The sequence below is a fragment of the Bos javanicus genome, chromosome 12, assembly GCF_032452875.1.
Source record: "Bos javanicus breed banteng chromosome 12, ARS-OSU_banteng_1.0, whole genome shotgun sequence".
Lineage (NCBI taxonomy): Eukaryota > Metazoa > Chordata > Mammalia > Artiodactyla > Bovidae > Bos > Bos javanicus.
This window is the reverse complement of record NC_083879.1, coordinates 54,513,185-54,538,798: the sequence shown is the minus strand read 5'-3', so window position 1 is coordinate 54,538,798 and position 25,614 is coordinate 54,513,185. Positions and strand designations below refer to the sequence as shown.

General features: G+C 40.4%; 1 protein-coding gene and 1 long non-coding RNA gene across 16 annotated transcripts in view; one reads left to right on the top strand and one right to left on the bottom strand.

The window, feature by feature from the left end:
- Positions 1–16,865, bottom strand: part of LOC133258501 (uncharacterized) — a 43,989-nt gene extending 27,124 nt beyond the window's left edge. For both annotated transcript variants that reach the window (XR_009740051.1, XR_009740052.1), the window contains exons 1-2: positions 16,779–16,865; positions 16,469–16,628 (exon numbers count right to left, since the gene is read on the bottom strand). This is a non-coding gene — a long non-coding RNA (uncharacterized LOC133258501). The remainder of the gene's footprint in view (positions 1–16,468; positions 16,629–16,778) is intronic.
- The window catches only part of RBM26 (RNA binding motif protein 26), an 83,078-nt gene continuing 74,320 nt past the window's right edge, over positions 16,857–25,614 (top strand). For 13 of the 14 annotated variants that reach the window (XM_061435180.1, XM_061435179.1, XM_061435184.1 and 10 more), the window contains exon 1: positions 17,288–17,372. In XM_061435180.1, coding sequence (XP_061291164.1) covers positions 17,302–17,372 — 71 coding nt within the window. In that variant the 5' untranslated portion in view covers positions 17,288–17,301. Of the gene's footprint in view, positions 17,373–25,614 lie in introns of all 14 variants that reach the window. The other variant, XM_061435178.1, reaches the window with a different exon arrangement.

Here is a 25,614-nt window from a genome sequence, read left to right as displayed (position 1 = left end):
CCAGTTCTGCGTTTAGTGATACCATGTCAGTAACTTGAAATTGGCTATGGTGGGAGCATTTGGAAATGGCAAGTGCTCAGAGACTGGGCCTGATGTATTGTTTGGTGGATTGTCTAGATGTAATAAAGTGATGCAGAAAATGTTAGATATAAGTACTTGGCAAAAATCAACAAAAACATTTTGTGAGAACCAATTTGTTGTGTGGAATTTATAATAAAATAAAGAGTATTGTATACTTTATTATTTGCAAACTCTGTGCTACACATCTTTTGTATCAGTATAACTTATGTTTATACATACATATCTATGCATTTTGTTTTCTAGAAAGGGAGATATTAGACATTAATCAACTCATCACCAAAGTCTCTATCTGCAAAGGTAGTAAAGGCAGGCAAGCAGCCAATTCTCTACTGAGGCCCCTGGAGAAATCACTGATGTAGTATTCACCCAGCCTTAAGATTAGTGCCATGGCTTCAAAATACATCCACAGATTCTTTCATACATCTTATTTCTACAGTGAAATCGCTCAGTTGTGTGCAACTCTTTGTGACCCCATAGACTATACAGTCCACGGAATTCTCCAGGCCAGAATACTGGAGTGGGTGGCTGTTCCCCTCTCCAGGGGATCTTCCCAATCCAGGGATCGAACCCAGGTCTCCCTCATTGCAGGCGGATTCTTTACCAGCTGAGCCACCAGGGTGGGTGAATCCTAATTCCTTCTCTCTTGAATGTGGGCTGTATTTGACTCTAATGAGTAAAATATGGTGGAAGTGAAGGTATTAGACTTCCAAGGCTAATTCATAAAAGATGTAGTGTCCTCCTACTTGCTCTCTTGGCTTCCTTGCTTTGGGGGATGTCAGCTGCAATGTCATGAGGTCACAAACATCCACATGAAGAGCACCACGTGGTATGGAACTGAGGACTCCTGCGAACAGCTATTTTGGAAGAAGATTCTCTAGCCCCAGGCAAGGCTTCAAAGATTGTGGCCTCAGCAGTCATCTTTCCTGAAACTTCATGAGAGACCCTTATCAGAACCTCTCAGCTAAGCAGCTCTCATAGATCATCATTGCTTCTTTGACTCCCAGTAAGTCTTCCCCAAAGATAATTTCCACTGGTCTTGTTTGGGCTATTTAGGTTCTTGTGTGTTTTATTTGTGATTTGAATTTGCCTTTTGGATATACAATTCCCAAATTAAGTTAATATCCATCTTCTGGAAAATCACTTGCAAACAAGGTCATTATTAAAGAAAAAGAATCAGAATTTGATTCCTGTTGAAGTGCTATGTGTGATGATGTGCCCTGTTCTCTAGTTTACATTGGTAGTAAATCCCTCTTCCTTGGGGAAGAGAGAGGCATAGACTCAAGCTCAATCATTTAGCTTCTCTATCCTGATCATTTGCTTCTTGAACAGATACCGAAAGTAGGTGCTTGCTGTTGTGTCTTTGGGATGCACGAGCATTCTATAGAATATGTCCATGAAGGAACATATATTGGCAGCTCTGATTCCTAGAGATGTGCTGGTTCCTAAGAGGTTTGCCTAAGAGGTTTGCTGTTCAGCATTTGATGGCATAAGTTAGCTTAATTTCATTCAAACATGAATCTCCTTTTACAAGTAAATTCCTAGAGATGTGCTGGTTCCTAAGAGGTTTGCTGTTCAGCATTTGATGGCAGAAGTTAGCTTAATTTCATTCAAACATGAATCTCCTTTTACAAGTAAATCAACTATGAATATTGGTTGAATGAATGATAGAATGAAAGTTAGATCTGTGTCATAAGAAAAATATGTGTTTTAGAAACTACAAGCCTCAGTTGTGTGTTGGCTGGGCTTTGTATCAGTTAGTGTTCACTCTATAACTAACCACCTCAAATTAGTGGCTTAAGCCATTTATTATTTCTCATCATGGGCTGACTGGGCAGAAGCTGAGTGGTTTAGTTTGATCTTTTTCACACATCTGGTGGTTGGCAGGCTGGATCTAGTTGGGACTTCTTCACATGGTGGCCTCAGGGTTCTCAGGGTTCAAAAGGATGTGCAACACTTTTCAAGTTGTTGACTTGTATCACATTTATCTCGGCATATTTACTTTAGTCTCATTTAGTCAAAGCAATGGAGAAGGCAATGGCACCCCACTCCAGTACTCTTGCCTGGCAAATCCCATGGATGGAGGAGCCTGGTAGGCTGCAGTCCATGGGGTTGCTAAGAGCAACACAACTCAAGACATGCTCAGACACGACTGAGCGACTTCACTTTCACTTTTCACTTTCACGCATTGGAGAAGGGGATGGCAACCCACTCCAGTGTTCTTGCTTGGAGAATCCCAGGGACGGGGGAGCCTGGTGAGCTGCCATCTCTGGGGTCGCACAGAGTCAGAAATGACTGAAGCGACTTAGCAGCAGCAGCAGCAGCAGTCAAAGCAAATCACACAGCTAAGTCCAAAATCACTGTGGAAGGAAACTGTGAAAGTGCATGAATGTGGAAAGTGTGAACAAACTGTGAACTGCCATACCCCCAAATTCACAAAGATCATCACTTGTCCAGAGTCAGAGAAGATTTTTCTGTGCCTACAGCTCCTAATGAGGCTACCAGTCATTAGTTAAGTAAGAAAATCACTAGGTTGGTAACAGAAGGGTCAACATAAACACGTCCGCTAATTGTCTAATGAACCCATGTCCCAGAAAACCTGAGGGGAGCTCCATTGCCCAAGGGGGATCATAATTTTATGCCTTAGTTTTTTGGATTATTTCTTGCTATCCAAGCAGTAACTCTTTGCAAACCCATGGACTTCCCAGGCTCCTCTGTCCATGAAATTCTCCAGGCAAGAAAACTGGAGTGGGTTGCCATTCCCTTCTCTGGGGGACCTTCCTGATCCCAGAGTTGAACCTAGGACTTCTGCATTGCAGGCAGATTCTTTAGGAAACTAATAAATCCCAGTGATGTATGCAGAGAGGGGTGGGTCTGATACAGAATGGATGTAGATGAAGTTCTAAGTCCCCCATCTTGGTCTCACCACTGCTTTTCCCTCTCCTGACTGCTAGCTCTCCAAGGCATTTACCTGCCTGCTGTGTTTGGAACATTCACACTCACAAGCTAAAAGGACACAGATTCTTGAGGCTATATGGCAGAACAGGCTCTAGAATCAGACATACTAGGTTGAAATCTTGACTCTACCACTTGCCCAAATTCCTTGAGTCCTCTGAGCCTCAGTTCTCTCATCTATACAGTTGGGACATGAAAAATACCTACTTTATGGGTTGATGTAAAGAGCAAATGCATGTCAGCTCCCAGAACTCCATAAATAAAAGCTACTCTTCAGGAGTCTGGACGGATTGAAAGTGGTGACATAAGAATATCTCTAAGCAGCACTTTTCCCCTAAATGTCTCTCTGCTTAACCCACTTCTGGACATTCTCTTGGAGTTGTCTCTAGCATGAGTACCTTTGATGATAACAAATCTCTTTCCTTTGGGGAGGCATTATGATCAGAACAGTTATTCAGAGCCAACACTGGCATTGAGAAGAAGCACATCCTTTCAGTCAAGTGTGAGAGGCGACTGTGAAGTCCCTGTCTGGTCCCAATACACAAGTCTCTACCAGGTGCCACCATTCCCCATCCTATGCATTCAGAGTTCTTCAAATACTGTTCCCCAAGTGAGCAGAACCTTTCCTGCCCCTGGGGCTTTGTACAGGTCCCTCCTCCAAATAAAATGGCACAGCCTCATCTCTCTGACCCCTTTGGAAATATCCTACTTATTTGCCTCACTGGCCCACACTCAGCCCTTCTGTAAGACTTCTCCTCTGCCAACGAATGTACAATAGTACAGTGGTTAAGAACAAAGATGTAAGAGCCCAATGATAGGGCTCAAGAGAAGCAACGGACAAAGTGGTCATGTGCATGGACCATGAAGCCAGGCTGCTTGGGTCTGAATTCTGTCTCTACAATGTGGTCACGTGCTCTCTCATCCTAGATGAATTACTTTACATCCACAGGTCTTGGTTCCCTCGACAGTTAGATAAAGAGCAGTGGTTATTTCAAAAGTCTACTTTGGAGATGGGATAAAGTGCCTAGGACAGTGCCTACCAAATGTTTAATAAAGTCCTTGACATATCATTTCTAAGGTAGGTGACCTTCAGTGGGTTATTTAATCTTTTTGTATCTCAATTTCCTAACTTTAAAATAAGAATAAGAAAAACAGCACCAATTTCACAGGGTTGCTGAGGATTAATAATAATGTATGTAACTTGCCTTGTACATAATTATAAATGGAGCTCTGCATATGGTAGGATTTCAACAAAATGGTAGTTTAAAAAAGTTAGTCTTTTCTTCTGAACTCTGTAACAACTTACTCATATCTCTATTATGACATATATCAGATTATATTGTAATAACCTAAACTGGGAACTTCTTGAGTACAGGAATTTTATCACTGTTCTTCTGATTAAGGAAAAATCAGCTCAGCTGGCAACTAGGATGTGAGGGGGTAGGGACTGAAAGTTGAAACAGAAACCACAACTTGCAAAACTGTATCATGAGTCACAAAATAGAAAAAGTGTACAAAACCATGATAATCAAGACACACTTAAGTTCAGACTCTTCACAGCACTTCATTGTGTTCTAAATAAGGCAACAGACAAACTAACCCAGCAGTTGTTGTCGTTCAGTTGCCCGGTTGTGTCCGACTCTTTGCAACCCCATGGACTGCAGCATGCCAGGCCTCCCTGTCCCTCACCATCTCCCAAAGTTTGCCCAAGTTCATGTCCATTGCATCAGAGATGCCATCCAGCCATCTCATCTTCTGATGCCCTCTTCTCCTTCTGCCCTCAATCTTTCCCAGAATCAGGGACTTATCCAATGAATTGGCTGTTCACATTTGGTGACCAAAATACTGGAGGTTCAGCTTCAGCATCAGTCCTTCCAGTAAATATTTAGGGTTTATTTCCTTTACAATTGACTAGTTCGATCTCTTTGCTGTCCAAGGGACTCTCAGGAGTGTTCTCCAGCACCACAGTTCGAAGGCATCAATTTTTTCATGTTCTGCCTTCTTTATGGTCCAGCTCTCACAATTGTATGTGACCACTGGGAAGACCATAGCCTTATACAGACCTTTGTAGGCAGAGTAATGTCTCTGCTTTTCAACACAATGTGTAGGTTTGTCATAGTTTTCCTGCCAAGAAGCAATTGTCTTCTGATTTCATGACTAAAGTTACCATCTGCAGTGACTTTAGAGCCCAAGCAGGGGAAATCTGTCACTACTTCCATGTTTTACCCTTCTATTTGCCATGAAGTAATGGGACTGGATGCCATGATCTTAGTTTTTTTAGTTTTAAGCCAGCTCTTTCACTCTCCTCCTTCACCCTCATCAAGAGGCTCTTTAGTTCCTCTTCACATTCTTCCACTAGAGTGGTATCATCTGCATATCTGAGGTTGTTGATGTTTCTCCAGCCTATTTTACTTCCAGATTGTAACTCCTCCAGCATGGCATTTCTCATGATGTGCTCAGCAAATAGGTTAAACAAACAGGGTGACAGCAGACAGCCCTGTCATACTCCTTTCTCAACACTGAACCAATCAGTTGCTCCATACAGGGTTCTGATGGTTGCTCCTTGACCAGCATACAGGTTTCTCAGGAGAGAGATAAGATAGTCTGGTATTCCCATCTCTTTAAGAACTTTCCACAGTTATGATCCACACAGTCAAAGGCTTAACATAGTCGATGAAACAGAGGTAGATGTTTTTCTGGAATTTCCTTGTTTCTCTATGATCCAGCAAATGTTGGCAATTTGATCCCTGGTTCCTCTGCCTTTTCTAAACCCAGCTTGATGTCTGGAAATTCTTGGTTCACGTAATGCTGAAGGCTACCATGCAAGATTTTAAGCATGACCTTACCAACATAGGAGATGAGAGCAATTGTCTTGGGAATTGGGATGAGGATTGACCTTTTCCAGTCTTGCAGCCACTGCTGGGTCTTCCAGATTTGCTGACATATTGAGTGCAACAATTTGATAGCATCATCCTTTAGGGTTTTGAATAACATTACTGGTATTCCATCGCATCCACTTTGACAGCAGTGCTTCGTAAGGTCCACTTGATTTCACACTCCAGAAGGTCTGGCTCCGGGTGACTGTCTGGCTCCGGGTGACTGTCCACACCACCACAGTTACCAGGTTCATTAAGATCTTTTTTGTATAGTTCTTCCATGTGTTCTTTCCATCTCTTCTTGATCTCTTCTGAAATCTACTAGGTCTCTATCATTTCTGTCCTTTACTGTGCCTGTCTTTGGGTTAAATGTTCCCTTGATATCCCCAATTTTCCTAAAGAGATCTCTAGTCTTTCCCTTTCTGTCGCCTTCCTCGATTTTTACGCGCTCTTCATTGAAGACTTTCTTGTCTCTCCTTGCTATTCTTTGGAACTCTGTGTTTAGCTGGATGTACCTTTCCCTTTCTCCCTTGCTTTTCGCTTCTTTTCTTTCTTCAGCTATTTGTAAAGCCTCCTCAGATAACCGCTCTGCCTTCGTGCTTTTCTTCTTCTGTGGGATGCTTTTGTTCGCTGCCTTCTGTATAATATCATGGATCTCCATCTATAGTTCTTCAGGTACACTGTTTACTAGATCTAATCCCTTGAATCCATTTGTCACCTCCACTGCATATCCATTGGGGATTTGATTTAAGTCATACCTGGCTGGCCTAGTTAGTGGTTTCCCCCACTTTCCTTAGATTAAGCCTGAATTTTGCTATAAGAAGCTGATGATCTGAGCAGTAACTCCACACAGTCATGTCTTCTGAAGATTAGACCACTGATTGTTCCAACAACTTCCTAGTTTACAAATTCTGACCAATCTCTGCCAAGGCCATCCAGTGACTAACTCCAGTCCTGCAAACTCTACAGGTATCTTCCCTAACTTCCATCTTTTAAAATGCTGTACTCTCCATTATATGTACACCTCCTTGCTGCACCAAGCTAATAAACCTTTGTTTGGGGGAAAAAAAAAAAATAGTACTACCTATTATATGTTGGATACTAAGAATAAAACTTTGAATGGAAAAAGCTTTTGCCTTTAAGTAACCTAAACTTTTAATGTGGTAGATAGACAAATATTAATATTCCAGGGTGGTAAAAATTATAATCAGATAAGCACTGTGAACACTTTGCTCAGTTGGAGGAGTCTTCCTGGAGGAAGTGATTTTTAGGATAAATCCTGAAGGTTGCTTAGGAGTTAGGTAAAGCATAGGGTTGGGCAGGTTGGGCAGGTAAAACATAGGGTTCTAAACAGCAGGGACTCCTTGTACAAGAAACAGAATAAAGGACAGCATTCTTAGAATAGAATAAAGGAGAGCTAGGAATAGATGAAGGATTTTATAGGTCCAATGCATCAAAAATACTGCAATGTTTTTCCATTGAAAATACAGGACTTTCCTAGTGGTCCAGTGGTCAAGAGTTCCCCTGCCAATGCGCGGAGCACCGGTTCAGTCCCTGGTCTGGGAAGATTCCTCATTCCACAGGGCAACTCAGCCCGTGCACCACAACTACTGAGCCAGTAGTTGTGCTGCTGAAGCCCAAGTGCCTAGAGCCCAGGCTCTGTAACAAGAGAAGCCCCCACAGTGAGAAGCCCATGCACCGCGGCTAGAGAGTAGCTCCACTTGCCGCATCTAGAGAAAGCCTGCGCGCAGCCACGAAGCCCCAGGACAGCCAAAAATAAATAAATAAACAATAAAATTTAAAAAGACTAATGCTAACTATAAAATACATGTAGGAATGTAGGAAAGTCCTGATTTTTCTCATCATGCATAGTTTAATCCTTTAAAAGAAATTTTGAATTCTCCAAAATATATTAATATGTTCATGTTCCTGTTTTGGTATTCAGCACATACCACTTTGTCTATTGCATAATGCACTACTGTTTCTTTGAGAACTACGGATACTTTAGTGTGGCAGCACTGTAGAGTATAAAGTACACTGTAGAGTGTTCACTGTAGAGTGTAAAGAAGTGAGAGATAAAGCTGGAGAGTCAGGCAGGCACCAGTTAATGAAAGGTCTAGCAAAGATGTGGTTAAAGACGTAGTCTTTGTTGTCTGCTGACCTGGGTTCAATCTCTGCCATGCCTTGGCCCTCAAAGCCTGAATTACCTCAGCTGTACAATGGAGATGCTAAACTGTGATGATTAACATAATAAAGTACATAGCACAGGGTTTAATATCATAAAACACACTTAATTTCGGTTAGACATCATTGTTAATAAATTTGTTCTTCATCCTGAGAAATGGGAAGTCAGTAAAGGGCTGTAAGCAGTGATATAATTAGAATGGGCTTTTATGGATTTCTTTGGCTGCAGTGTATAGTCTAGGTTGCATGACAGTGAGTAGATTCTAAGTGTTCTTAAGAGGAAGATTCAGTATATATTACTGATTGCATGAAGGTTGATGATACATATGCTATATGTTGCATATATACATGTATTACATATTCATACACACGCACAATGTCTCCTACACAAACTGCCACAGATGATGACAAGTGTAGAAAATCTGTTTCCAGCAGAATCAAATATGTAACACTTACTAAAATCATCTGTCAGTGAATTGATGCGATGTCAGTCTGTCAAAATAACTTAAATGGGTAAGGAGAAAGGATGGAGTATCAATGAAATGACTGACCAGGAGTTGATTATCATGGCAACTGACGATGGGAAAGATTATACTTTTTTCTGCTTTTGTACACATCAAAATTTTTCCATAACAAAAAGCATTAAAAAAGGCAGGCAAAAAGATCCCTGGAGGGCCTAGTAGACTGGCTAGAATACATGTACCATGAAGGTAGAGACCTTGCCTGTCTTAGTTACATCTGTATCTCCAGGGCCTAGGGCAATTCATAGTCACATAGTAGGCTCTCAGTATGCATTCATTGAAGAAATGAACACTGGTGAACAAAAACCATAGCTTGAGTGAGTCTGACAGCTTACACTGAGAGCCAAGATCCCCAGGGTTCCTTTCATCTTTTGTGCTACATAGGATATCCCATTAGCTATTGTAAGGAAAAAGACCTCAAGAAAACCACCCCAAGAGAAAGCAAAGCAGATTCACAAACTTCACTTTGGTGTTCCATGAGAAGTAGGTATTTACATGCTTATATCCATATGGTCCTTAGAAATCTTCTGCAGGACTCTGTCATATCATTTTATTCCATTGTGTTTTTTTTTTTTTTAAACCAACATTCATTGTGGAGGTATCTTTGTCCTTCAAGCTAAGAATCAGAAGAAAACTCTATGTACCCCGTCTTCCCCTTGTCTCTCTTACACTATGGCTAATAGAAGAGAGGGGAGGAATAAAGTCTTTTGAAGAAGGTTCACCTCTACATTTTGTTCTCATTTCCTTAGAAGTCTTAGGATAAAACTGTCTATTACAAAAGTAACCATGCAGAACCTTATTTAGGGCTTTTGAAATTCAAGCCCACTCTTATTGGGGGCTGGAATCTGAGCAGAGGGAAACGACTAATAACACTGAAACAACAGTCCTCAGGTACAATCAAATGCCCACAAGAGGCACCCTCCGAAGTTTGCAAGCTGCCCTGTCCAGGACCAAAGTCACTAGTGATGTGTGGCTACTGAGCACGTGTGATGCAGTTTGTCTGAACTGAGATGTGATTAGATGGAAACATATACATTGAATTTCAAAGACTTAATAACAACAACAAAGTAAAATATATCAACCATTTTTATATTAATTGCACAATGAAATGATAATACTATGGATATGTGGACAAAATATATTATTAAAATTAATTTCACCTTTTTTTTAACTTTTGAAAATGAGGCCACTACAAAATTATGTATGTGGCTTGCATATTTTTATTGGAAAGTATTGTTGTTTTTTTTTTCAGCCTAAGGATTTTGTTTCTCCTTGTGCTGCTGTGCTGTGCTTAGTCGATCAGTTGTGTCTGACTCTTTTTGACCCCATGGACTGTAGCCCATCAGGTTCCTCTATCTGTTGGGATTCTCCAGGCAAGAATACTGGAGTGGGTGGCCATGCTTTTCTCCAGGGGATCTTCCCAATTCAGGGATCAAACCTGGGTCTCCCATATTGCACATGGATTCTTTACCATCTGAACCACCAGAGAAGCCCAAGAATACTGGAGGGGTAACCTATTCCTCCTCCAGGGGATCTTCCCAACCCAGGAATCGAACAGGGGTCCCCTGCATTGTAGGTGGATTCTTTACCAGTTGTGCTACCAGGGAACCCCTTTTTCTCTCCTTACACGGAATAAAATAAAAAATTTCAGTGCATTCATAGCACGACTCCTGGTCCTCTTATTCTGTACTGTTTTGGGTCCCTTTCACAAAAGTACTGCTCTATGCAGTCATTATAAGCAATTATAGGTATAAATGGAGTCCACTGAAGAACTGGAGATTGTCTCACAAACTGTTTTACTAGAAGTGCTCTGAACTTATTAAGGGAAATGATAGAATGTCCTCTAATCCCAGTTCACACCGTTAGCAATTGCTGAAGCGTTTTCTTTTAAATTACCTAGGGATATACCTCACCACAGCAAGCATTATTTTTCTTTCCAAGTTATTAGTGTCTAATCTCAAGATGAGAAAACTGTATTCCCTTTATTAACATGCTCTTAATCACTTAGACGGAAATAAAAATCCTGCTAATATTATGTTAAAAGTGATTTGCCTCCCTTCTGCTTTTACTGAAAAAGTCCCAAATTTAATTAGGCTTTCTCTTTTAAAAGAAGTATGCATGTGTGTGTTTGTTCGTGTGTTTAATTCATCCTGTCATATGGAAAAAATTTCAATGACTGTACATCAGATTTATACAAAATCTAGTTCAAAAATCTTAACATGGCCCTTGTTTACCTAACTTAACCTATACACCATGTTTCCCCCTAACTTGATACCCTCCCACTTCTCTGTCTTCCTTTCAGATCCAGCTCATCCTTGTTTCAGGACCATCCCACAAGCTATCATGTCTGCCTTGAATGTTCCTGTCTCTATTTTGTTTCACATGGCTAGCTTCTACTCATTATTCCCTTTCTTAACCATTTAAACACTACGTCCTAAGAGAAGCTATTCTTGAGTCTTTTCAGTCTATACTATTATAATGATTCATATGTTCTCTTTCAGAATACCTAAATAGTTTGTATTAAAGTTTAAAATTTAATTATAAACATTAACATTTTTTTCCTATATGACTTTCCATTAAATGTCTCCCTTTTGAAGTCTGGCTATAAGCTTCATGAGCAGATACCATACCTGTTTGTTCATCACTGTATTGTCAGTAAAGAGTAGTAGTATATCTGAAACTGAGCAGACCTTCAGTAAACATTTGTCGAGTGACAAGTTGGAAAGACTCAATAGAGCACAAGAGTGGAAATGGGAGATAAGGAAGCAACTGATGAAACAGAGTACTAAAGAGGCCATAGAGGCTAAAGTGCGTGTGCAGTAAAAAATAAAATGATAGGGGCTAAATCAATGATGACCATGGTAAGAAAAATGCTTGTTAGAATGTAAACGATTCGTCCTGGGAGAGATCATATTAAATTAAGGTGGCTAGGGATGGTTTCAAAGAAGTTATTGGGCCAGAAGGGATGGTTGGATTAACTATAATTTTTAAAAAAATTATAAAAGTAGAATGAATTGGATGATTTGTGTCATAGGTTAGGTTCTCTGGAAAGTAGATGTTGAGACAGAGGTAGAAGTACAAAAGGTTTATTGGAGAATAGCGTTTGTGAAAGAGAAAGGGAGGCAGTTGTATTGGGCAGGGGAGTCATCAGACTGCCATGCAGGACTGACAAAGCCCCTGGCATCCTAATGTTGAATATGTCCTTATCCTACACCTTACTGTCTTTAGCTGAGGATGGGCATGGGAGAGAGAGGTAGTCCTGAGAATAGTGTAATTTCAGCTTGAAAGCTGAGGTGAATCCAGAAGAAATTAACTGAAGAATGTCAGCTAACTACATGCCTTGCAGTTGGGTGTGAGTCCTTTCTCAAAGGCAGATCTGAGCAACGTACCTCTGTGACTGCCTCACACAGAATGCCAACCCAAATTACTCGATAAATTCAATGAAGGATTTTTTTTCTTTTTTGCTAAGCTCAATAATCTTGCTCTAAGAAGTATTTGCAAGACCAAGAGTTCACGTTTAGCTAAGTCTAAGTCAAATTTGAAAGAGAAGTGCAAAGGGGAAGGATTTTCCCTGTTACGCAGTAAGATAGTCTATAAAGACAACATGGAACTGGCATGCTGCTGCTGCTGCTGCTGCTGCTGCTGCTGCTAAGTTGCTTCAGTTGTGTCCGACTCTGTGCGATCCCATAGACGGCAGCCCACCAGGCTCCCCGTCCCTGGGATTCTCTAGGCAAGAACACTGGAGTGGGTTGCTGTTTCCTTCTCCAGGAACTGGCACAGTCATGGACAGAGACCAACTGAAGAAGAGGTCAGAACCAGAGTTATACATAAATGGAAATATGCGTATATGATAAAGGTGGCATCAAAAATCGATGGGGAAGGGAGAGACTGTTGAGTAGAATCACAGACAAAAACTGGCTTGCTGTGTGAAGAAAAAATAGGCTAGATCCCCACAGTACGTCAAATAAAGAAATGTATTCCAGACAGAATAAACATCTAAAAGTGATTCTCTGTAAAAAGTAATGAATATAAAAGAAATAGAAGAAAAAAATACAGAAAATCTTTGTGATGGTGAAACACAGGCTAAGTTTTTAAGCAAAACTCCTGAAGCACCACTGATAATAAGACTGTCTCCATCAGCTGGGAGAGAACTAGATGAACCTAAGGAGGAGTTAAGTATACTCCAGAGACTATTCCTAGGATCAGGGCAGTTAAGTAAATTATAAGGAGATGCAGGTCTACCAGGAGATATATCATTATGACCTACCTATCAAAAATATTTCCCCTGCTCTACTTCCTTCCTATATCCTTCAACAGTTTTGAGTTCCAGACACTATGCTAAGTGCAGAAAGAACAGAGAGGAATAAACTTGAGTCCTAGTCCTAGATTATGAGTCCTCTTAAAGAACTCATATTCTAATTAGGCAGACAGAAGAAAAACTGTCTATTTTTTATACTGTTTTAACTCCTATTCTACAGGACTTTCCTGTAGCTCAAATGGTAAAGAAACTGCCTGCAATGCAGGAGACCAGGGTTTGATCTCTGGGTTGGGAAGATCCTCTGGAGAGGGGAACGGCAATCCACTCCAGTAATCTTGCCCAGTGAAACCCATGGACAGAGAAACCTGGTGGGCTATAGTCCTTGGGGTGGCAAAAAGTCGGACACACCTGAGCGACTCACACACACACACACACTACAGTAAGAACCAGGCAACATTTGCCTCAGCTACCTGGTATTTCAGCAGTGAGGAGTCATTCTAAGCAAAAGGAACAGCACTAACAAAGTCACAGGGCTTTGAAGGAACACGGTGTGCTGGAAAATGTGAAGTAGGTAACCTAATACTGGAAGTGTTGTTACTGAATAGAGAAAGTAGTCTATGGCGGTTGTTTTAGTCTTTTCTCAGTTGCACTGATTATTATATTAGCTAACTATGAATTAGCTAATTAGCTAATTAGAAGACAAAGCCAAAGATGAAGCACTGAACTGATGAGGGATAAACAGTGGTTAAGAAAGAGAATCATGCTAGGAAGCACTGATGACTCCTTGTGGAGCAGTAACAAGCACTATAAGTTACTGCAACAAGCACTGTAACTGTTTAGAGGAAGGTTTCATGGAAGTAGCAAGGCTGTAACTGATTAATTTAACAAATTGAGAACTGACTGTATATATCAAGGGCTGGAGATGGAATAGAAGATTGAAAACCTAGTCTACTAATGAACAGATAATCAGATAATTGCAAAAATAAAGCAATGACTGTTACAATAGACAGAAGTACAGGCTGATGTGATCAAGCCTAAGACAGATTCCTGCTTTAGAGCAGGGAGGTCAAGGGTGGTTTTCTAAAGGTGATGCTTGCTGTATGCCCTGAATTTTGATGGATGAGTAGGGTTCAAGTGCAAGGGAGGGAAACATTTTGCAATGGATCACTTTAGTGAGAGAACACAACTTTTTTCAAGGAACATGAAATAGTTGGATGGCTGGAGCAAAGACTGAAAAGCAGTGAAGGAAGTTTCTAAGGCATATAAGAAGGGTTTGACTATAATAGGTCTTTTATAAATATTTATGAATTTTAGATTTTTATCCTGAAGACAATGTGGAAGTTGAGACAGATTTTAAGCAGGGAAGTGACATGATTAAATCCACATTTTACAAAGATTGCTATTAAAAGTAATGGCGATGAAGGCATTGAAGCTGGACTGATATGAGGGCAGCTAAGGGCAGAGAAATTAAAAGGCTGTTACTATTGTTTAGGAAAAATAAGAGAAGGATCAAAAATAATAGCAGCAGTGATAATCGAAAGAGAAGGGTGGGCAAGGTTTGGGTAGCCAGAGAAAGAAGTTAAGTGGAAGCATTCCCTGAACAGTGAATAATCAGTTTGCCAGGAGTATATAGCATTTAACAGAAGACTCAACAGTTGGTGATGAGATTGAAAACACTGGTGGAGTCAGCCTGTGGCAAGGCTACTAAACAACAGACTAAACAATTGGGATTTTACCCTAGCAATTTTCCCTAGCAATATTAAATTTACAAATCATTTTTTATTGTGGCAAATATTAAAAAATTATCATTTTAACCATTTTTAAGTGAACAGTTCACAATTCAAGAGGAACTAAAGAGCCTCTTGATAAAAGTGAAAGAGGAGAAGCAGAAGCTGGCTTAAAACTCAACATTCAAAAAATGAAGACCATGGCATCTGGTCCTATCACTCCATGGCAAATAGATGAGGAAACAATGGAAACAAGGACAGACTTTATTTTCTTGGGCTCCAAAATCACTGCAGATGGTGACTGCAGCCATGAAATTAAAAGACACTTGCTCCTTGGAAGAAATGCTATGACCAACCTAGACAGCATATTAACAAGCAGAGACATTCCTTCGCCAGCAAAGGTCCATCTAGTTAAAGCTATGGTTTTTCCAGCAGTCATGAATGGAGTGAGAGTTGGACCATAAAGAATACTCATCACTGAAAAATTGATGCTTTCTAATTGTGGTGTTGGGGAAGACTCTTGAAAGTCCCTTGGACTGCAAGGATATCAAACCACTCAATCCTAAAGGAAATCAGTCCTGAATATTCATTGGAAGGACTGATGCTGAATCTGAAACTGAAATACTTTGGCCATCTGATGCGAAGAACTGACTCATTTGAAAAGACCCTGATGCTTGAAGGTGGGAGAAGGGGACGACAGAGGATGAGATGGTTGGATGGCATCAGACTCAATGGACATGAGTTTGAACAAGCTCCAGGAGTTGGTAATGGACAGGGAAGCCTGGCGTGCTGCAGTCCATGGGGTCCCAAAGAGTTGGACACGACTGAACGACAGAACTGACCTCACAATTCACACTGTTGTGTGACCATCAACACCACCTATCTCGAGAACCTTTTTGCCATTCCAAACTGAAATTCTTTACTCATTAAAAAATAATTTCACATTCTCCCCTGTCCCTCTTGCTCCTGGCAACTAACATTCTATTTTTCTGTCTCTAGGGGTTTGCCTACTCTAGGTACCTCATGTAAGTGGAAACACACAATAATTGCCACTTTGCATTCAGCTTGCTTCATCTGGCTAAATCACTTTCATCAACACTCTGGTTAATCAAAAGCTGGCTTCTAATTTGCAAAATACTTTTCATGCTGTATTTTACAAATGTCTTGATTTTCTTACTTGATCAAATCTTTTCCACTTATTGCTTAAGGAACACTTTAGAAAATTACAAACTCAGAGTTCTTAACAATTTAGTCTACCATTGTGTCTGCCATAAAAAGCTTTTTACTGATCTACTTTAAGTGTCTTTATATTGTGAATTATTTTTAATTCATTATAGTTTACAGGCAGTTAAACAGTTTGTAAAGTTCCACCTAGTACCTTAATGGAAGTAAGTAACAGCGAATAGAACAATTGAGGCAGGAATCAAATTTATCTGACCACTCAGGAGAAATGAAGGTAATTTGTTTAGGATGCTGATAGAAAGGCTCTCTCTTTTGATGCTATGTCATTTCCCTATCTGGGGTTGAATCAGTTCTAAATGGACAGAATTGGTTGAATCAGTTCTAAATAGAATTAAAAACACAACAAATACTTCCCTTATTTCTAGCTAGGGGTTTTAAGTCTGAAAATTTTGGATAATAACAAACTACTTGAGAATTAAGGGCTGGAGGAATCCCTAGGTCATTAGTATATCAATAGTGTTTTGCCATAAATCGAGTAATTTTGGACAAAACTAAGCCTCCGGAAGTCTCAGTGCGTTAGATGAGACCATCCCGTTCTTCCCAATCTTGTCCACAGCACAGCATATCCAGAATACAGTACTGCAGAACCCTGGGAAAAAAAGGAGGAGGCAGCACAGCGCAGCACACCTGTAACCCCCTGATCGCCTGTGTCCCAACACATCCGAGCGGATGCTCTCAAGAAAGCGCTCCAGTAGCAGTGTCGTTCCAGCCGACGGGCCACGCCGTCTGGTATAGAGTTCGAGCTGCTGAAGTTCCTGCTGATTCTGAAGTCAACAGCCTTTCCCTCCTAGTAAAGAAATAAAGTCTTTACTCCTTAGCAAGACCAAAGCGTGGAAAAGCACAAGGCCCACAAGCCAGGCAAACAAGCAAGACTCGCCACACTTGCCCAGCGTGCACTCCGGGGGGGAAAAAAAAAAAAAAAAACAAACCAACATACGTCTCTTCCCAGCAGGCTCCGGGAGTCACCGCGAGATTTCATCAATTCTCGCGAGATTTATCGGCAGCCATCTTCTTGGGGGTGCTGGGAGCCGGGAAGACCCCCCGAATCGTTCCCATTCAGCTGCCCTTCGTTTTCGCTTTCTTCACTTTTTCCTCTTCTGCGTTGCCAGCAAGCACCTGGTTTCAGGGCTGAGGGCAAGCCCGTGTTTAGGCGCGTGTCGCGCTCTGGTCCAGGAAGATTGGCTGGGGTGGAGGGAAGGGGGAGGGCCCGGGCAAACCGTTGCTGCCTCAGCCGGGGCCGGGGTCCGGGGAGGGGGAGCCCTTGGCACCCCGTGGACTCGCGGCCTACGGCGGTCCCCGCGGAGCTGTTCGCCGATCCGGGCTCGCGGGAACCTGCCACCGGCGCCTCCCACCGCGGCCCACGCGGGCGGCGCGCGGAGTAGGGGGCGGGGGCAGCGGCGGCTGTAGCGGCCGCGACCTGGGCGGGCGGAGGAGTGTGACGGGCCTCGGGGCCGCTGTGGATGGTTTCTAAAATGATCATTGAAAACTTCGAGGCACTCAAGTCCTGGCTCAGCAAGACTCTCGAGCCCATGTGAGTATTCGGGAGCTATTTTACTTGCAGGGATGGAAGGGGGAGATAGGTGGACTCCCAGTTGCCTTAAGTGCCTGCCGTGGAGGCCGAAGCGGTGAACTGAGGTCCCAGGCTCTGTGTTTTCGCCTCCTCCGCCACCTTCGTTCCCAGGTTCAGAATACGCCTGGGAGCCTGAGCTGATTTACCTCATCGCTGAGTTGGTTTTTAAACCGATGGCTCTCCTGTTGTTTTCCCGTTATTTGTAGACCGACCCCAGCCTAAACACACAACTCGTTATTTGTCGAGGGCCCCCAGGTCGGTTTCTTTTGGCGAACTCGTGCATCATCTGTTCAGTAGACTGTTTTACTTAGCTTTTTTTTTAAATGAAGTGAACAGCTCTTTTTAGGGATGTAGAACAGTTCTCGCCCAGCCCACTCATGTTTTACCTAAATACCGTCTCTGAAAGAAAGGCCGTGTCTACCATGTGCTGTCTGGCTCTTAACTGATTGAAAATGTAACAGGTGCTAAGGTGCCCAGTAAAATTTCCCTTTCTCATCTCTGCACGTTTGTTCGCTTGGAGGAAGAAAATGCAATCTAACCATATGGACTGTTTGGCAGTTTTAAGTAGAATCCTATAGGTGTACTCGTGTGTGTGTGTGTGTGTTGGGGGGGGGGGGGTGGTGGTTCGAAGTGCTGAAATGTCTTAGATTGGAAAAATTGAATTTTAAGGGTTTACCTTTTAATACATAAAAAATATGGGCCAAGTGTTTTGATCAAAATTGATTTACAATAAACAATTTAAAGTGCAATGCAGAATATCCACTTATTTAATAGATTTATTAAACGCCTTCTATGTACTGTGGGAGGCATTGGGGCCAGAGTTTTTAAATTCCAAAATCGACAAGGCATAATAGAAAAGTAAATAAGCTAACTTCAGGTAGTAAAGAGTCGTGACAGTAATACTAGAGATCATGTAAAATAGTGTCAACAAGGCCTCTCAGAGGAGGTGACAGTGCAGCAACACCTGAGGAGGAGAAGGAACTGTGTGAAAGTCTGGGAAGACAGTGTTCCTTCCAGAAGGAACGACAAGTGCAAAGGCCCTGTAGCGGAAATGATCATGGTTCGATGGGGAAGAGAAAGGCTGTTGTGGCTGCAGGGAATCTTGTAAAGGGGGAACAAAAGGAAAGTTGTGAAGTTGGAGAAGTAGGAAGGGGCCAAATAATGTAGAATCTTCTAGGCTATAGTCAAGAGCTAAGATTTTACTTAAAATCTAATGGGAAGACATTAGATGATTTAAAGCAGGCAGAGATTGACTTTGTTTTAAAACTCCGCCTACTTTGTAGAGATTATGGGATCAAGAATAGAAATAAGGCGACCATGCTGAAGGAAGTTGTAGGCCAAGCTGTAGATGTTCGCGTTAGAGTGAGAGTGGAGACAAATATGTTTAATAAATAGATCTGGTGGGACTTGTTGCTGGATTGGATGTGAGAGATAAGGGAAAGGAAGATCAAGGGTGACTGATGACTAAGAAGTTAGTCTAAGCAACTGAATGTGTGTTGGTTGAGGAGGCTTGGAGAGAAAACAGTTTGAGGGGAGAAGGGTGGTTAATTTTAACCAGTAAGTAGAAAGTGTTTGTTAAAATACATCTAAGTGAGATGTGAAATAGGTAGTTGGGTATGCGTCTAGAACTCAAGCCAAGAGTGGAAATACTTGCATTCATGCAGGTAGTATTTAAAGTCACGAGACTGGGAAGTTTCTGAGGAAGAACGTGTAAATAAGGAAAAGAAGAGAGTTCAGGTCTGAGGTTGGAAGAAAAGTGGGATGTATGTCACTAATGAAAGAGATGTATAACAAAAGAGGAAGGTTGTCACCTTGGTGGGATACTGCATAATGGATAAAATGAAGACAGAGGGGCCCTTATGTTGGCAAGGTAGAAGTCATTGGTGAACTTGTTGAAAAGTTTCACTGGAGCAGGATGGTGCAGATAGAAGCCCTGTTTCAATGGGTTGGAGAGAGTGGGCAGCAGTAGAGTATAGTTGTTGAGACCGTGGAGCCAGAATGGCTGCCTTTGAATTCTGTCTCTGCCACTCACCTGCTGTATGATATTGGGTAAGTAACTTAGCTCAGTGCCTCCGCTTCCTCGTGTGTGAGAGGGAGGAAATAATGAATATGTATTAAGAAAATCTTTGAACACTGTCTGGTTTGTAATTAGCACTCGGTAAATGTTAGGTGAACAGAAAACTTAGAATGTTTTGCGTTAAAATAGCATTCCCTTGTATAAGCCTGCAGTTCTCAAATTACTTAGTTTTATTACCATTTTTTCTTCTTATTGAAGAGAAGATTATTTATAGCTGATTAGTGTGTTTGCTTGTAATTTTTTTTCGTAGTTTTAATAAAGCACATTCAGATATCATGTAGCATACTCAGATGACTGTAGCCCTGCAGTCTTCACTGCTGGAATAAGGCACTACTTGTAGAACCTAGACAGTGGGAGGAGCTGGGATTGGTCCTTTTGTAAAGTACACTGCTGTGGTAAAATTGAACGCGTATCCAAGTTCCTGTCCCTTGAACTGCACTTCAGGGGAATTCTTTTAGATGACTTTTAAAGCTGATTCCAGTTATTTAAGACCTATGGTTTCTAGCCTTGGTTTTGTGAAACTTTAAGATGTGTTTATTATCTAAAGAGACTTTTTCTTTTTTTTTTTTTGGCCAAATTTGAGGCATCTATTTGAGGCAGGACCATACGAAGATAGAACTTGAAATTTGTATAGAACTTTTAACTTATTTGTGCTAGTAAAGTATCTCATGGTTTTGGACCTGCCTTGTAGTTTAAATGTATAAATTCAGTAAGTATTTATTGAGCACTTAATGTCCTCTGTGCTAAGCAGTGTGTTAAGATATGGGTGAAACGGTAGGAAACATGACATGAAATGACCATCTTCGTATCGTTTACCAGGGAAGACAGATGTTAAACAAGTAACTATAAGACTGGTGAGCATGATGAATCCAGAGTGCTATGAAAATATATGTCTGGAACATCTGGAAAGACTTTTGTTGCCTGACAGTATTTCATCTCAACAAGGAAGGATGAGTAGTTTGTTGGGGCAAAAGGATGGGAATAGAGAGTTGTAACAGCAAGGTTTTTGATGGTAGATCGTATGATGACCCTATAATGAAGGAAGGAAAGGTGAAAAAAAGAGCCAGGGGAACCATAGCGGCAGATAGCTCCTGAGACAGGAGCCAGATTGCACGAGACTGTTGAGTCATGTTAAGGATTTGGGATGTCATTGAAGGATAGTGGGAAACCAGTGAAGGGTTTTTGGGGGAGGAGAGTTTTCAGATGGACATTTGGGGGGATGGGGTGGGGAGTCAACCTGGTTGCAGTTTCAACATGAAATAGAAGTTGGTAAATCTGTATTTTATTTGATTATAAGGTCTGTAGGTATATCAGGATTCCAAGTTTTCTTTTTCATAATTTATTGAAAATATATGTGTTAAAATTATCATCTTGAAATACTTGATGTTTTTGTTCTCCAAAACATTTGCTTAGTCATACATGCTTATAATAAAATAAAATAGATGTTGGTCTTTCCTGTATCATTGATTTCTTTTTCATAACATTAAGCTCTCTTTTGATGTTTTTTTGTTTTTTAAACAAAAGACTTTCTGCTGTATTTTAAAACTTTTTGTGAGTTTACATATCACTAAATGTGATTTAATAAAATCATGGATTATTTTCAGTTTAAGGGAAACCTCAAGATCTAATCAAACCCCTTGCTGCTGCTGCTGCTAAGTTGCTTCAGTTGTGTCCGACTCTGTGCAACCCCATAGACGGCAGCCCACCAGGCTCCCCCGTCCCTGGGACTCTACAGGCAAGAACACTGGAGTGGGTTGCCATTTCCTTCTCCAATGCATGAGAATGAAAAGTGAAAGTGAAGTCGCTCGGTTGTGTCCGACTCTTAGCGACCCCATGGACTGCGGCCCATCAGGCTCCTCCGTCCATGGGATTTTCCAGGCAAGAGTGCTGGAGTAGGGTGCCATTGCCTTCTCCAATCAAACCCCTTAGTTTTTCCAAAAATAAAATTGAGAGAGACTTAATGACATGCCCAAGTTTTGTTGAACTTAGTAGTGAAGAGCAGAATGCCTCATTTTGTGCTGCTACTAGGTCGTGCTGTGGAGGTACCGTTGTGTAGTGGAAAGAAAACATTTTTGTGTCCACATAGACCAGTGTTCAGATCTCTCAGCTCTGCCAACAGGCAAGTGAACCTCCCTTTTCCTTGTTAGTATGATAGGAAGAATTATACCTATTTCTGTAGGTGAAAGAATTAAATGAGACATATTTTTAAGATCCCAGCCCCTTCCCCCCAACTCCCAGGAGATATATATATATATATATATATATATATATATATAAGCAGTGAAAAAAGCATTTACCCAAACGGAATGTTCTGAAATACAAAGAGTACCTGCTGTGCAATCTGGGGAGCTGTCTTACAGGCAGGCATTATTTCAGTCTACTTAGGTTTCTTTCACTCATTTTGACCTTTTCTTCCTCTTTTATATCTAACCAAATTTTTAGCTTAAAGTTTAAGACAAATATGGTATTTAATGCCGAACTCTTTAGCAACAGTTACCGGAGGAAAACATATTAAATAAGTTATCTGCTCTCAAGTCCAAGATATTTTAAGGCTATATTATCTACTGCTGACAACATAGAAAACAGACCAGATTACAACAGCTGTGACAAGTCAAATAAATTTGATAAGGTTCACAGATGCTACAGTAATAAGGAAGATATAAGTACAACAGTTACACTGTATTGATCTTAAATACCAGTTTGATTAAACACAGGTTACATTGCTATTATTGCTACTGTTAACATTTGTATACATTGTTAAACCTTTGTATTACTTTCAAGTTCTGTGAGGTAAATACTCCTCCATTTTGCAAGTGATGACACCAGAGGTACTGAAGCATGAAGTTAAGATACTTGCCCAGAGTCACACATCTTACGTGTGACTGAACAGTGATTTAGACTCAATGTTTTGACTCTGGAGCCTTGTTCTTAGCTTACTACAACATAATGCAGTGTATCCTTTCCTACTCCTCTATGTGTGCCTCTGTATGTGTACTTTTTTTTACTATTAGATTTTTGTAGTAGTAGCTGCTATTGTGGAGAAGGCAATGGCATCCCACTCCAGTACTCTTGCCTGGAAAATCCCATGGACGGAAGAGCTTGGTGGGCTGCAGTCCATGGGGTTGCTCAGAGTCTGACACGACTGAAGCGACTTAGCAGCAGCAGCAGCAGTAGCTGCTATTGTAAAGGAACAAAGTTCTTAGGCATTGTGATGATCAGTGCTTTAGAGTCTAAGACAGAAACCTAGAGTTTTGTAGTCATTTCTCCTTTACGCACACTTAGTACTATACCTTTCTCACCACATTAAAATATATTTTTGTTTTATAGGGAGAACTGAAAGGTGATCTTTTTGTTTCTGAATTTTATTTACTCTTCCCCTCCTTTGATCTTTCATTTTCTGCAGACCCTTTTGGGTATAGTCAGTCTCTAATTCCTTAAGCTCAGCAAAAAACAAAACGAATTAAATCCTACTTCTAGTCGTTTTCACACTAGTTTTCTTTTCCTGTCACTGTTCAATCTTGCAATAGTAGTCAGCCTTTACTTTTTCACCCATTTGTCCCCAACCATTTACTTCTTAACGCCTTAACAGTAGTTTATACTCATGTGCAACCGAAATTGCTTACCCCAGTGTTACCATTGAGTTTGTTTATTAAATGTAAAGACTTATAGAAATTTTAGTTCTTTGACCTCTGTGTATGACATTAGACAGTGTTGATAGCTGCTTTTTTTTTTTTTCTTTAAACTTCTCATGACTTAGATCCCTAATATTTTGGTTCTCTTTCTCACAAATCAGTCCTATCTCCTTAAGCTCTTTTTCCTGCCTTTGAATTGTATTTTTCTTTGTTCTGTTCCCATTGAGTCTTTTTTCTTAATCATTACCACTCCTGACCCTTTATTCACATTCATTCCTATGGATGGTTTCTATTGTAATACGTGCCAGTGATTTTAAAAACTGTGTATGTGTGTGTATGTTGTAGTTGCTTTGAAAGTTTGATTAAAGACTCCCTTCCTCAGGATATTGCATATACATATTTGAATTTTAGAGCTTTTTCAAGAGTACCTGTAAGCATTTATTTTTCTCATAGGTATGTCTACGCTTAATTGCTTCAAAGTTTTATACTCTGAAACTCTGATTGCTAGCTCTGTGCCTGATCCTTTTCACCTGAACTTCAAACCACTGTATGTTTCTGAAAATAAAATATTCACTTATTTCCGTTTCATTTTTCCAAATTATTTGGGCTTGCACTTGTATTTTTTTGGCTTCTCCCTCCATTCCTTTCCCCCAATTCAGTTAGTCATTGGGTTCTGTCTTTTTATTTTAATAATTCTTACTAATGACAGCGGTCAGTAGGGAACCCTGCACTCCTTATCTAAACCACTGCAGTTTGCTTTCTAACATACCTCCCTATCTCCAGTCTTTTTCTCGTTTGGAGTTCTTTTGGCCTGGATACCCAGCTTTTTTATTGTATTGTGTGATCAAAATCTTCAGCCCTTCTAAATAATCAATTGCATACTTCTTAACTTGACTTTTAGAACTCTAATGTCTGTTTCAAATTATCTTTCCAGTTTATATCTTCTACTTTTTACGTTATAAGTCTTAATTTCAACAAAAGCTGAACTTTACATTCTGATTTCCTATCACACAGTTTATACTGTCCTTTTCCCCCCAACGTTATGTAGAAGGTAACATTCATTGAGTCCTTACTATTTGCTAACGTTTGTGCATTCATTGCGTGTGAGCTGGGTTCTGTTATCCCAATTTTAAAGATGAAGAAGAAATTGACTCTTAGGAAGTTTAAGTAATATACTTCATTCATGGCTAATAAATGATAAGAGACAGGATTAATGACAAGACATTTCTATTCCAGAGTTTTGCTGTGTATTGTACTGTAATGCCTATCTTGGTTTCTTTGATATACGTTGAAATCAAAGGTCCATTGCAATTCCAGTTCATCCAGAAAGCCATTTATCTGTCCAGTTGAAATCAGTGACTTCCATGAGGCTCCTCTCTTAGTGCTAGTTTGCATAGTTTTTTGAAACTGATCATTTGCAGACTTGTTCAGTAGTTAATTCTTTTGTTTTACTGTTCTTATTAGAGTCTAAGGTCCTTGAAAATAAACTCAAAATGTTAAGTGTTCTCCTGGATAGCACCCAGCACAGTGCCTCGTGGCGGGTGTACACCTGGGTTTCAAATGCATTAGTTGAAATTTCTACTTTGTGCACCCATGATCTAAGGAGAGAGAAAGGCATTTGTATAAAACTGTTTCGGAAAAGCAGATATGTGAGCACTTTGAAGATTTACTAAGCTCTGGGTCTGTTTCACTTTATTTTTACCTTACAGCACTTTCAAATTAACTAAAGACTCTGATTTTTCTTTTTTTTTTTTTTAAGAGGGAAAGGACACAGAAATATTAGCACGTACTCATTAAAGTATGTGAATGCTGCTATATGCAAGATTTCTTAGCTCCATAGAGCTGCACAAAAAATTATGGTAATTCTAGTCTGATGAATTTTATAGCTATATTGGCTAAAATATTTTTCATGACTTTCTTACCACATTTTACTGCTGCAGTCTTAATTGATTTTTCCATCTGAGTGATGAATAGTTAAAATGCATTTAGCATTTACTGTTTTAGCAATTCCTTTTTTTGGCTTACAGTGTTTTTAAATGAATTATTTTATATGCATAAGTCCAGGTATAGGGATAGTATTAGTAACAAAATGGAAAATAATATTTTCCAGTGTTTGGTATGTTTGTGTTGAGAATGACCAAAACTTGAGCTAAGTGTAGGCTTTTAGGAATTTTTCTTCCTCCTTCTTCCTTACTCCCCAGGAATGAGTGGATGGTAAATGCTTCCTGCTGAAGTTATTCACTACCTTCCTACTACTTTGTTTCTGTGGCAAAGTCTTTTTCAGTTTACAGGTGGTAACTTCTGAAATAGGTAAAAGTTTATTTTTAACGAGGTTATATTTAGTATTTTGTGTGTGTGTAAAAGATGTAGTAATTGGAGATATGTTACTCGTTGGTTCTTTCTGACATATTCTGTGTGTGTGTTCGGTCACTTGTACAAATATGTTATATATATTTTTCTTCTCCTTTTTTCTATAATTGGAGGTCATTCAATA